At 42.7% G+C, this 14,560-nt stretch overlaps 1 protein-coding gene across 1 annotated transcript in view; it reads right to left on the reverse strand.

The window, feature by feature from the left end:
* The window catches only part of SCAPER (S-phase cyclin A associated protein in the ER), a 156,715-nt gene continuing 142,155 nt past the window's right edge, over window positions 1-14,560 (reverse strand). The window contains exons 30-32 of the mRNA XM_063142209.1: window positions 6,718-6,909; window positions 2,990-3,041; window positions 1-1,167 (exon numbers count right to left, since the gene is read on the reverse strand). Coding sequence (XP_062998279.1) covers window positions 1,064-1,167; window positions 2,990-3,041; window positions 6,718-6,909 — 348 coding nt within the window. The 3' untranslated portion in view covers window positions 1-1,063. The remainder of the gene's footprint in view (window positions 1,168-2,989; window positions 3,042-6,717; window positions 6,910-14,560) is intronic.

A 14,560-nucleotide genomic window follows, 5' to 3' on the forward strand; every position in this document is an offset into this window, starting at 1 on the left:
GTAATCTTGCTTTTAATAAATTTAGTGAAAACTCTCAATGCTTACAGACTTTTCAGAACAGCCGTTGTAAAAATGTACATATTTTTCTGCAACAGACTCCAAAATTTGAAGTGAACTGGAAACAACGCCCAAGAGGGCTTCGATGGTCTGGCGCAGTTTCCCCATCCTATAACCCCCAACACCCACAGCCAGTACGGCCACTGGTCACATTGGCAGGGGATGATGGGACAGGTTGTAGACCCACACCTCTGGAGGGGACTCTGGGAGGCCAGCCCAGTGTTTGGATTAAATTTCCATAGCTTCTTATATACATTTAGGATTTTGTGCTAACTGAACACATCAGGAGCTTTTGTATAAAAACTTATACAAAACAGACGAAAAAACAGAATAAATTATTTGATCACAAGTTACATAGACTATGAGACGGGGCTTTAGTCCAATGGGAGATCCTCTTGCGCAAACCCCGCTGGAATGAACAGGAGCAGGAGTAATACAGCTCTCTGGCGCAGCACCCGTTCTCTTCCATGGCGCTTGCGCTGGAGGGCCTCCCAGCCAACCCTGGCCACAGTCCTCCTTCAGAAGCAGCGTCAGCAGCTTTGCAGTGCAACAGATGCTACACCGCAGGGTATGAAGTACAAGGACCCGGGGTGTAACACAGCCTTCCCCAGCCTGGTGCCACTTGCATGTGTGGGACTACAACTCCCACCATTCCCAGCTGGGGATGATGAGGGTTGCAGTCCAACACATCAGAAGGGGGAGAGGCTGGGGAAGGCAGGTGTAGCATATATGAATGGAAAACAAACAAACAAACCTATTTTCAAACAACGAAAGAGGCTTTTAAAGTATGTACAATTCCTCTGACTGAAATAGTGCAAATTATATTTTTAGATATATCTATACATATTTATCTACAATATCTACATTTTTAGTACAAAAAGGGTCTTTCGAACATCTTCTTAAAGAGCGCGATGAATTGCCTAACCGTTAAAAAGGGTCAGAGGCTTTGAAAATGTAAACAGCAGCAGCAGCAGCAGCAGCAGCAGCAGCAGCAGCAACAAAACCCTCATTTTTTCTCCTTCTTCAGGAAGAACTGCCGGGCCTCTTCCCAGGTCTGGAGTGGGAACCTGACAGAGAGCTCCAGGTAATCTTGGGGACTGAAGAGCTTTTCTGCCAAGTAGAACAGAAACAGAAAAGGTTTAATTGGAACTCTTTTGTCGTAAAATGAATTATGGGATGGCAAAAATCTCTACACATTTCCAATGTGCCTGTTTGCTCAGAAGTGTTCAATGGGGCTTCCTCTAAGGTAAGTGTGCAGCTTTTTCATATCAGTCGTTTGTAGTGATTGTTCATTCGGCCCGCCCGGTTGGACAGCGCCTCTCCTCCCGCCACCCCATGTGCACAGAGGAGAGCAAAAGCACATCTTCCTCACCTCTGAGCTTCCGCATGGGGGGCCACATTCAAAGAAGGCCAACAGTGTGCGGTTGGTTACCAGATTGCATCGAGGGAACCTCGTGCAGGACTTTGGCCCTATAGGATTTTCCTGATGTCCAGATTCCGGCTGGACATCAGGAAAAACTTCCTGACTGTTAGAGCAGTGCGACAGTGGAATCAGCTACCTAGGGAGGTTGTGGGCTCTCCCACACTAGAGGCATTCAAGAGGCAGCTGGACAACCATCTGTCAGGGATGCTTTAGGGTGGATTCCTGCATTGAGCAGGGGGTTGGACTCGATGGCCTTGTAGGCCCCTTCCAACTCTGCTATTCTATGATTCTATGATTCTATGATTTTATGCCTATAAACTGTGTGCAAACCTTGCGTCCCCCACAAGGATGTGCCAGGACATTGGAGGCAGCACCGGGGAGAGGCAACGGCCCTCTTCAGGCACTCCAACAGTGACAACCATAAACGCGTAAGGAGGAGATTCGGAACCAGCGTTATGATTCGCGTGGAGAGCCCACAGGGATGGGAGGAGGCTCCTGTCTTCACAGTCACCCTCCATGGGTAGAGGGCAATGGAGGAGACAAGGGAGGGGGAGGGATTATTATTATTATTACATTTATATCCCGCCTTTTTTCCTCCCCCTCCTTGTGTGCTGACGGCCATCACAGCTGGTTCCTATGCTATAGCAACAATGAGATAATAATACATATGTCGGTTGGAGAAGGTGACCCTTGCTTGGCATGTAAAATGGCTTCACGGGAGAAAGATACATTGCAGCGTGATTTGGGAGTTGTCGAAGTGAACCGCTGATCTGAGCCTTTCTAGGAGACAAGAGCAGGGCCAGGACTCCCCTCCCCAGCTGACCCTGCTGTGGGCCAACGCCTAGAGGGCCAGACACAGAGCCTCGTTGGACTCTGAAGATGAAGCAGATTTATTATGGCATAAACTCTTGCAGACTGGAGTCCGCTTCACTGGATGCATGAAGCAGGGTCCTCAGTGGGCAGGTATTGCGTTGTGAACGTTTGTGGACTTCATCAGGCTTTCATCCGACGTTTGGATGAAGTGGGATCCAGTCCAAGAAAGCTTATGCCATAGTAAATCCCTTAAGGCTTGAAGGCAACACAGAACTATTTATTTAAGTTAATACATTTATAACCCGTCTTTTAGTGAGAGAGAGAAAAAATCTTACAAAGCGGCTTATAACAGTATAAGCAATATTTAAAACACCCATTGTTGTTTTTCCTGCGGGCCGGGCTGTTTTCCACACACAAGCAGCATTTCAGAAGTGATTTAGCAGAAGACCGCCCGGCACCTCTAGGGTTACGCAGGGTGTTTGTTTGACTGAAAAGCCCTTCATTAAGAACTCATCCCCCAGCTTCTGCATGCAGCCCTTTCCCTCACAAGGCCCGGGCTTTTCCTAAGGCGATTCTCTCCATGACAAGCAGGATGCAGCAGCAGACACTTCAGAGTGCTCTCCGCCTAACGGCAACAATACACCACGCTGTCTGCTAAGGAACCGCTAATGTGATATACTGACATAGTATACTTACCCCTTTGTTGGCAAGTCTGGTTATCTGTCTGGCTTGAACTTTGTGTGAAATCCTATAGAAACAAAACCCCGTGATGTTCAGTTTTGCAGATGGGAGATTAAGAAAACCTAACACCCCGCGCCATTTAGAAGTCAGAACTCCACAATCCAAATAGACTCTAGCTTGCTTGCAGCACATTAGACCTGAATCAGAAACAAAAGTTCTGCGACAAGCAAAATCAGGCTAACCAAAATGCATGATTTTATATTTATGAAATGTTTGCAAAGGTTTCAGCTGTGTTATAGGATATTAGGACTTCAAAGAAATGCTTATCTAACCTACTATATAAAATGTTAATGGTTATTGGATTTGTAGCAGAAAATAATTCTGTTTGACCCATGTTTCATTGTTCTGATCAAAGATTTGCAGAGATTTCATTCAAATACTTTTTGTATAAACACAAATATTCACAGAGCGTTACTCAATTTATTGCATTTGCCTCTTATTGCAAAATCAGTGTGATGGTCAAGAAGGCCTTTTCTGTTATAGTCCAGGTAGTATGGAACTGTAGCCTCCAAAGAGGGGCTACAGTTCATAGGTAACCATCGTCTTCCCATGCCCAGGGTCCCAGATTCAGTTATTTATTTATTTATTTATTTATTTATTACATTTATATACCACCCCACAGCCGAAGCTCTCTGGGCGGTTCACAACTTGGGCGTCTTCAGTTAAAAAGTTCCCAGGTAAACGGACTGGGAAACAGTTCGGTCTGAAACTCCGGACAGTCACTGCCAGTCAGTGCAGTTAACACTGTGCGAGATGGATTAATGCTCTCACTATAAGGCAGCTTCATACTTCCAAGAAATCTGCAAGGTCTGTTCAAGGAAGCCTTGAAGACTGTTTCAGTCTGATTATCACTTGACTGCTGAATATGCCAGTTAGAGATGTAAGTTCTGATCGCCTCTGCTGACTGAAATAGTAACCTGATTGCTTTTCTCGTTTTGTTGATTTCATTAATAATATTAATAATAATAATTTATTTATTTATTTATTAATTACCCGCCTCTCCCTCTGGATCGAGGCAGGGAACAACACCAAATACAATATAAATACAATATTATTATTTTATTGATTACGTATTTACCTCCATTTGGAGAATATTTTTATTAAAAGGCCATAACTGAACATGAAATACTGTTGGACAGTTACACACCATGTCTCAATATGGACGTAATCCTGTATTGAACTTTATGCACGGGGCCGGACTGAAAGAACTGCTATGCCAAGTTCCAAAAGCCGAAGAAGTAACATGTACTCTCCTAGCCCAGGGCAGGAACTACTGACATGAAGAACATTTGCTTGAGAGAGGATTTGGCATAGAGGACACCTTGCGCTTTTGCCCTACTTCGGTTCTAATTCGTTCGGTAGTGAACTGGGCCACCTGCTTGTCCACAAAAGCACCTTTGCCTCATGGGCACAGCTCTCAGGAGTCACCACCAGAATCACCACGTCGGGTTCATTCTGGAGGGTTTTTTTTTAAACAGAGAAATGTACTACGGAGAGGGCTGCATCTAGGCAGCAGATTCAAACTTGGCTCCAAGAAGCCTTGCTGAAGTCATACTGTGATCCACTTGTAACACAAGTAAGTTTCAGAAACAATGACAAACCCCAAAAAAATAAGAAAGAGGGGAGGGGAAAAAAGGAATTGTTGTAACACATTATGGCAGGAAAGAAGCTTTCTGAAAAGCATTCGCGGTATAAGGGTAAAGCATAATTCCATTCTGTATTATTACAGTAATAAGACATTTCAATGTTTTCTGTATTTCAGTGCATTTTTATACATCCCCCAAAGCATGCAACCAGACCAATTCACCCCCCCACCCCTGCTGCCCCCCAATTCTCCCATATGGTAAACATTTATTTCCCAATCCTGGGGTCAGATATCTCACATTCCCCCATCGAGGGAGGACTCTCCTTGCAGAACCAAATAGGATATTTGCCTCGGGAAGGCGCATAGATTATGTCTCCCCATGATAGCAAGTTGAAATTTAAGAACAAATGCAAATCTGTTTTTCATTTTGCAGTATCTGGATGGGTGGGTGTGGGGAAGAGAATCCTTGCCTTTTACACAGGCTGTTTGTTTGTTTGTTTGTTTAATATTATTATATTAGATTTTTATTTGTGATGGCTAAACAATTTCCCCAGCGCCTAGGGGGAGCAAAGACATCTTCAGGCTGCTGAGTTGGATAAGTTCATGTGAACCAGAAATCCAAGCCGGCATTAATGCTCGGTAAAATTAAAGCTCCGTCTGACTTGTGCCAGGCCTCCCCAATCAAATAGTTGAATGTCAATCGCTTCCTCAGTGAAAGCAAACAATTAATTATCCGAGTCAGGGCCAGCACTCCTGGGTCGTTCGTGTTGTTTCGTTTCGTTTCTGCAGCATCTGCTTCTAACTTGTACTAGCAAAAGCACCATGGAAAATATTCAGTGCCTTCCCCCAAACAATTGTTGTTTTATGCCCCCTGTCCCCTGAAATACAAGTTATAGAAGATAAAATGTTTCAGTGCGAACGCATTTTATCCCTCTGTTCTCTGCTTAGTTGATCTGGCTCTGTGGCTTTATTTCTTTGGTCTCTAATTTCACTGGCCATTTCAATTTTATCATAGTGTTTTTATTTGTTGCTTTTACTGTGCTCTTACTGTAATGTGACTATTATTTTTATGCCACCCAGGGAACATATTAATAAATGTAAATAAATAAATGATAAATAAATTGTGTTACAACATTTTTATAAAACCTGAATTTCTTGAGTGATAAAATCTCTGCAGGTACCTAAAGGTTCACAAGGTGGTTTAGTCTTCATATGCTATTTTGGTAACCTACAGTTGGGCCAATTACATATAAAAAAGGAAGACAACCATAAGAAAATACTTTATTTTCTCTATTTGGTTGAAGTTATCTGGGTATAATTTCACCAAGCTCCACTTCCTGATACGCACCACTGAAATTCATGGCAGTGGTGCTAGGTAGCGGCACAAGAATAGCACTTAGCGGATTGTATTGATATGGTATCATCTATACATTAAAACAACGTCTCCAGAGTAAATTAATTTCATCAGATTTAAAGCATGATAACAGTTTCCTTGCATCAAGAACTGCTTTTATATCATGTGTGTGCACTTGTGCCAATGTTGAAATAAATATTATACGATGTAACAACTTGCGAGTTAAATAGCATACCGGCATGTAAAAAATAATAATAAAAAAATACTGCAAAACTTTACCTGCGCAAGCAATAACGACTACTTATAGAAACTAGAGTTTTCAAGATCTGACTTACTGTCGTAAATTATACCCTAAACTGTTAATATCCATAATATAAAAAGTACTGTTTTCTATATAAATATGTAGCATCATTTGTCTTTTTGTATGACTTACATTGCGTTAAAATGTACACTGGTTTGTCAAACAGGCTCTTTAATGTGTATTTCATGAAACTGCCCATCCATTATTAAATATCAAGTCATTCAAAATTTCACTAGAACGTCCTGCAAATGAAACGTAGTATTTAGGGTGAACCAAATCACTCTGCAGACGCTGACGAAGAAAACTCTTAGACATATGTAAGTTCCTCATTCGTAAAAAGAGAAGCCCTTGTTTGATTTGAAGGTAAGGCATTTATACTTCGTAGGCACAGAAATGGTTAAGCAAAGGGATACAGGCAGATGATATGTCAGCAAACGATGTACCTGAATGAACGTGGCAAGTAGGACACAACTCATCTCCTGCTCCAGAATTATCTTGTTCTGTGGGTTATTGTAACAAGCAGCTATTAGGGTTGGAAAGAGCACCTTGACAAGGCGAGCGTCGCTGAAATACTGGAAGGGCAGCTGGCAGAGCTTCTGCAAGACGGTGGGGTGGCGGCCGGACTGGATGATCACCTGGAAAATGCAGACAGCGCAACATTAGAGCCACTGGGACAGACCGCCCAGATCAGCTGGACGGAGAAAGGTACCATGAAACAAAACAAGGCTACAGAAAAAGGTTAATTAACAGGAAAAGCCAATCTGAAAGTTTTTCCGAACTTTCAGCTTGAAATTTCATCCTCACAACTTCTTTTCATGCGCAATAGCTGCATCAGTGCAGGAAAAATGAATCTTCGATAACATAGGAGCATGTTAAAGCCACAATGAGGACCTTACATATCTTAACTCTAGATGTCATAAAAGAGAGAAAGAAAACGCTGCAACGAGGCAGCAAAGACCTACAGAGGCAGACAAAGCAAGCTGCTGAAGTGCAGAAGATGGGATTGGGGAAAAGGTGGGTGTCTCTAACCAAGCGCCTCCACCAGATGTACGGGCAACAATAAAAACCCGTGAGCAACACAGAACCAAGGAAGAGGGTGGACGTTGCAGATGGATTCAGTGAGCCCGGCGAAGAAACAGTCTCCCATTTGCTCTTTTATCTGGATTATTATCAGTGCCATTGACTTTAAAAGGGGAATTGTTTAGATAAATGGAACTGTTGTTACACAAGCAGGATTTATAATTCTGTACATCTCTTCCAGGGAAACTCTTAAATTACTCGCTTGTTCCACAAAATCTTGGTCATAAACTGAGAATGGTCAACATCTGATCCACCCAAAGGAAATAACAACAACAACAACAACAACAACACCCAAATTAAGCTTTTCAGTATTGGAGGAAACTCCTGTACATTTAGGACCACTGTAAATTGTACTTCAAAAAATCAGCATTTAGAGGTACACACACCCAGGCAAGACTGCACTCAAATTAAAACCAGAAGGACAAAAAAGTAGCAGTGAAGGCCACGGGAACATAAATTACAGGGATTTACAAGTTTTCAAAGAACTTTTAACAATTCACTAAGAACACATTCTCAGTTCATAATGCAGTTCAGGTCAAGAACAAGATCAACAAAGCAATAGTTTACATTTTTTAGTTCAATAGCCAAAATGAAATTGAAAACCCTTCAGTGAATACAGATAGGAACCCCTTAATTCTCCTAAATCCAAATGGAATTTTAAAGACAACCAAATATGTGAGTGTGTACCATGCATTCAAGACACTGCTTTTTTTGACATCTTGAGTGATGCCGCCCAACCCCCACTCAAAGGCAGGATTCTTATTAAAGTACTAAAAGAATTATCTCAAAACTATTTGATCAAAGTTGCCAACTATTTTTTAAATCATTGTTTTTGCTGTAATTTTTTTCATTATTTTCATATAAATCTGCTGGGTTGTTTTTTTTTTAAAAAAAATCTACTGATTGCTGAATGCTTAAAAATTGCATCTAATACAATTCTGATTCTGAATGTTGCAGCGGCTGTATGTTATGATCACGGAAAGGTTGCTTTCAAAGTCCATAATTTCTCATTTCATAACTCCCAAACTCCACTACATTCCCTAGTGAACCTTATGCCTCATTTGTAGCATCTTCTTAAAACAAGCCCACAGACAACCAGAATTCGAATTTTATCTTCTCCTTCATTTCAGAGTTAAGACTGGGATACTGAGACAGTTTCATTACTTAAAGTTCCAGAGCCGTTGATTATTGAAAGCTGGGTGTTTATTCCATGTGGATTCAATTTTAAAACTGGAGTTCATTCTGTCCAACATGGCTCCTAAAATTGCTACATCTCAGAGGTGCCCCCTTCCTTGAAGAAGGCAAGAGGAGAACAACCTTCATGACAAATAGCAAAAAGAAACCACAACGTTCCCCGATTCTATGCCAGAGACGCGGCACCGGATCCCCAAATCTTTGCCACTTGATCATGAATTTATGGCACAACGAACACCATCTCAAAATGACTTTCCTTTACAACTTTAATTTATGGCAGACGTTGCCAATCCTCACATTATACTGCAGGGCTCAGGTGAAAACAGGAGGATCAAGAGAAGATGCGGACTCCTCCGCAACATTTCACAGATGGAAATAAGGCCGCGCATGTGGATACTTCTATTTTCATAACACAAATCATGCTATTCCATACTACTGAAGGGTCTACCTTGTCTGCTATTGTAATTCTCCTCTCTCTCAAGGGGGGGGGGAGGTTTCAGACAAACCCAATTGCTCATTAAACTCCTGGGAGAGGGTGGGTGGGCACACATGCTTTGGACTAGCCCTGCCCAATGCTGCCAATGTACTTGCCAGCCATGTGTCCCCTGATGGCTGCATGCTTGGAGGCCATGAGAATGGGATGTCTGTCTGCAGATCTCCCCATGAGGTTTCTCCCCGATTTGCTCGGGATCCTGGTTACTTAATAGTGCGTCCAGACGGTGCAGTAGTGCTAGCCTGTGTAGCCTTGTGCCAGCCCTCACATGTGCTTTTAATACATGAGGAACAGTGGTGTAGCGGTACGTTTTGAACGATGGCCCCCCTGCCACCGCTCCCAAAGACAGTGCAAAGATACAGGTAGGTGTGTTGATACATCCCCGCTCCCCCTCTGTATTATAGGTCTTTTGTCAATTTAACAGATCTTACTCCCTTTAGCCTGTAGCACACCTTTAGAGCGCAGCCACCACACATTTATCAGTTCTAGCAACAGGTAAATTAAACTTATTTTTACATACATACCAGAGAGTGACCAAGAGCAGCCCCTCAAAATAGCCAAGCAAGAATTCCCCAGGTCTGAGAAAATGCAAGAGCCAATAAATATATTCACCACTCTCCCCATCTTAAAATAAATCTGCTAAATAACTTCCACTTTGTACAAGAAAAGAAAAAGAGAGCTGATGCTGGACAGGTCCTCAAAGGGTAAACAAGATCCCCCCCCCCCTGCGCCCCACATGCCGAAAGCTGGTCAAGGCAGGCCATTTGCAAAGACACATTGGATCGTCATTAGACAAGTTGTTTCCCCCATCTATCAAAAAGCTCTCCAGCGGATACCTCCCACCCACAAGGGCTCATTCAAAAAAAGTAAACAGTAAATCACGTTAATCCTGGTGCGTAACAGTCCCAGTGATAATCCATTATTCAAAGTTCCTTAGGCATTTCGGAGAACTGCCTTTAGAGATGCAAATACAGCAGCGTTGTGAAGATACTGAGCGATTCACATGGGGACTTGGGGAAAGGTGTAAAAAGAGAAAAATATATTCCAATTACGCATGACATATTTTCAGCAACCCTTCTGACCTTCCAAGCTGCCTAACACTGAACCCCCACGGCGCAGCAACACGTGCGGGACGCTCTCGGCTTAAGGGTTTCTAGCAGGCTGCACGCATTTACTATGCCCCATAGACCGGCTAAAGTGGGGGCAGGCAAACTGGCGCACCCTCCAGATGGTCTGGACTACAACTTCCATCAGTCCAAGCCAGCATGGCCAATGGGAGTTGTAGTCCAAAACAGGTGTTGCCAACCCTGAGCTATTGGTTTTTAAAATTGTTTTTAGCTGTTTACATTGCTTTAATGTTTCTACGTTATTTTTTTTAGACTATTTTTACTATGTCTTATTATATTTTATATTTTTTATGAATTGCTGTAAACTGCCCAGAGAGCTTCGGCTATGGGGCAGTAGAGAAATGAAATTGTTATTATTACTACCAAGGTAAAGCAAGCTATCTAACACTTAAAGAGAATATATCTGCTGCTCATGATTCCCTGAAAACATATCTGCAGAGCTGCAAAATGTATATATTTATTTAAATGTACTCATTAGCTGTCAAAAGCCAGAAAAGCTATGAAAAAAATAATTAGTTGGCTGCTGGAAGTCTGGCATGAGAGGGGAAGAACTCAAAGGCTACTGTAGCCTAGTGTCAACGGATAGATATGGGACTTCCTTTTTAAGCAGGAAACCATAGATTGCGTTGGTTCCAAAAAACAACAAGAGGGGGAAAAAAGCCGATCTTTGGTGACACCAGGAATCTGTGAAATTGACAAGGACGAGGTTAAAGCTACAGGTAATTTTTTGTAGGTGCACATTCCGAAATGCAGATGACAGACCATATGGGTTGGTTGGTTCTGTCCATCGGTTTGTTCTGACTTTTTCTTGTTTGGATGTTTATCCTGCCTTTTCTTGAAGTCTCATAGTGGCTCACAAAAATATATGTTTATATTTATTGGGAGGAAATGATGAATGCTATTAGAGAGATCATGGCCTGCACACTTCCATAAGATCCACTTACACGTCTGTTCAGGTTTGTACAAGGTGCAGCAGAAATGTTTTGGGGAGAACGTAATAGATTTGATTGTCACTGCTAGGAATGACAAAACTGCTAGGTGAAGGTCCTCCAATGGAAGAGAGCACAGTGCATTATTTTTAACTCAACCTACACATTTAGTAAGGTTCAAAGGAAGAGTTTGCCTTATTTTAGAATAGATCATATAGTCAAAATGTTCCCACCAATGTTTTAGCATTCTCATTATCTTTTGTAGTTAGTTATTTAAGAGATTTACATTCGGCTTTTCTCCAAAAGTAGCGCTCAATGCAGTTTATAAAATTAAACACACACAGATGACAGATACATAATATATAGATAACATAAACCATAAGTACACAAATACATAAATAATCTAAAAGCTCTAACAAATAGCAAGCAAAAATCAAAACAGCAACAGCAGGTTACTACAACGTAGGAATGATGCTGACAGGCAAATTTGCCTGAGCAGGAAATTCCACAACTGGGGTGCCATTACAGAAAAGGCCCTGTTCTCTCTGACAGCCATCTACCTAACCTCTGAAGAAGGAGGACCTCAGCTGAAGATGTAGACAGACAGCTTTGTATGGGAGAAGGTGGGTTCTTCAGCAGATGTAATTTGCTCCATCTGCTATATGTTTTCTCATTCTTATATTCAACAATGAAAACCCTCATTGGAAACATGGAACATTTCTATACCAGGAACTTGAGGTTATTTTCCTGCTCCATGGGAGAACAGGATACCATTCCTGAAGGACACTACTCCACAGATACTCCATGTGGCATATACTCTTTGTTCTTTAGGGGATTGGACTAACTGCTACAGAAATGTATTCTTTGCACCGAGGTTAAATTCTGTGTTAAAGTGGGAAAACACACTCCCTTCTACTTGACTGTGCACTTTTGCAGCTATTTATTCCCCACCCAGATGCAAGTCTCTTAGGACCATCGGGGCTAAAAAGCTAATGGATCTAAAAAGGCCACCACCCGCCACTCTCAAACCCTGCTATACAAATCGGTACACGACCATTAGGAATGCTTGAGCTGTTGAACTCCCAACATGGCGTATGGGGACTTGGGCTGTTTCCTTTCCATTTACTGATTACATAAAGGAGGTTATTAGTTTCAAAGCAATGGGAATTGAACTTCAACAGTATATGGTTTCTAATAGTACAATGCTCCTTTTAACTATTAAAATGCTACAGTTTATGTGAAGCTATTTATAACTATATAAAAAATCGTTCCTTGAGTAGGTTGGAGCACGCTCTCTCTCTCTCTCGAAGTCAGATCTGCATTATTTCTTTGCTACTCTATAAACAAATCCCAGACTGTAAGCATTTAATCAGAAGAGTATGTCATCACCCAGGTCCGATTTTTCCAGCTCTACCTCTGGAATGACTCTAACTTTTCGGGGAAGGGGGAGTCCTTAGTTTTCTTTTAATCTTTATCATGACTCCCCCCCCCCCCATTGGTAATGGCCAACAATACTGCCAATTGGACGTACAGGGCTAAACAAGATCATTTTGTGTAGTTTTCCTTCATCCACTTAGAACAGCATTTAAAAAAGAAGCTGAATATAATTTTACTTTTGATGTAGTATAAATTCGCTATCATTTTCATTTCAAGGCAAGCCTCGAGTTGGAATATTATCGCAAGAGCTTACAACCGAAAGTCAAGTTTATCTTCAAACTGAACCTCCCCAAAGAAATCTATTGATTTCCAGAGAAAGGTCCTAACAAATGAAATAGCACCGATAAGTAGATGTCAAAATGCTTTGTGATCTTTCTGCTGATATGCAGTTGATCTAACCCTGCAGTTTCTATGCATTACTGGCACCAGTCTCTTAAGCACTCTTCCAAGGGAACAGTTAGGGGGCCAAATTAGAGGTGATCCCGCCTGAACAGATGTGTTGGATGAGCTGAGCTCCAGGGTCCCTTCCAATTCTAACTCTGTATAGATCTCCCAATTAGGATCTCAGATTAAAATACACACACACACACACACACACACACACACACACACACACAGAGTAATGGAGCCCCCCCACAAATCAGATTGCACTATAATGCTGGGAGGGAGAGGATGAATCCATATTGCCCAATTCCCAGATGCAATTTACTCCTCAGGAGGAAACTTACAGGTAAATGGATACTTGCAAGTTTCCCCCTGTGGGTTATATAGCAACACCGCATGTGCGTGAAATTATAATTAGGAAAATGACATGAAGGGAAAGGAGTCCTGATGGCTAAGTGCAACCTCCAGTATCGAGGCAGTAAGCCTGTGTGCACCAGTTGCTGGGGAACATGGGTGGGAGGCTGCTGTTGCACCATGTCCTGGTTGTGGGTCCCTGGTCGACAGCTGTTTGGCCACAGATTGCTGGACTAGATGGACTCTTGGTCTGACCCAGCCTCAGGGCTCTTCTGATGTTCTTATGATTAAATCCCCACTTAGAAACATCGGAAACTGCCTTCTACTGAGTCAGGCCCTTGGTCCGTCTAGCCCAGTATGGTCAACACTGACTGGCAGGAATGGCTGCGCAGGGTTTTAGGCAGGAGCCTTTCCTGGCCCTGGCATTCCTCCAAGAGCCCCAAGCATTATGATTTAGGAGAAGTGTGAAGCATTTCTCCTTGTCTCCCATCCTCTTTATAGAACTACATTTCCCAGGGTTAGAGGGTACATTGGAAGCCGCCCTGCACGCAGTCAGAGCCTTGGCCCATGCTGCCCAGTATCGCTGAGACGGACTGGCAACAATGTCTCTCCACTGGAAGGGCTTTCTGGCCCTTCCTGGAGATGTCGGGCATCAAACCTTCCACATGCAAAGCATGGGCTCTTACCACTGAGCCACAACCCCTCCGCCATCCAATCCTGCCCCTCTCCAGGGCTATTCCTTTCCCCAAACGCAAGAGATCCTAATCCCAGCTCCCCGGTGTCACGTTTAGTTGCACCCTTGATCAGGTTGATTTATGTACTTCCTCTACATTTATCTTTTGACATTTGTACAAAAGCAGAACCGTATTACAACTCTATAAAGCACAACTATTGATTCCCCTGGACCTTGGGACTTCCAGTAAGTGAGCTTTGTGCCTCATGGCCTCAGCCTACAGCCCTGCCCACGAGTAGGCTGTCTTAAGTCTCGTGGATTTCAAAACGCCTCCTCGTGCACAGCTCTGCAGCCTAAGCCTGTGAAACAAAGAAAACTGTGACACCTTTTCAACGCTGTTTAGATAGCCATCTTAATAAAATTAAAAGGATAAACAAGCCCGCATTTAAAATGGATAAGTTAGTTTTAAGAAAAAGTATATATAAGTAACAGATGTAAGAAAATATACAGTCGAGGGGGGGGGAGGGAGAAAAAGGGTTGGATATGGGGGTGAGGGAGGAAAGAAAATCCCCTCCGGGCTCTCCGGCTATACATGTGGGCAAGTGCTTGCTCCCA

The sequence above is a fragment of the Elgaria multicarinata genome, chromosome 16, assembly GCF_023053635.1.
Source record: "Elgaria multicarinata webbii isolate HBS135686 ecotype San Diego chromosome 16, rElgMul1.1.pri, whole genome shotgun sequence".
In the NCBI taxonomy this organism is placed as follows: Eukaryota; Metazoa; Chordata; class Lepidosauria; order Squamata; family Anguidae; genus Elgaria; species Elgaria multicarinata.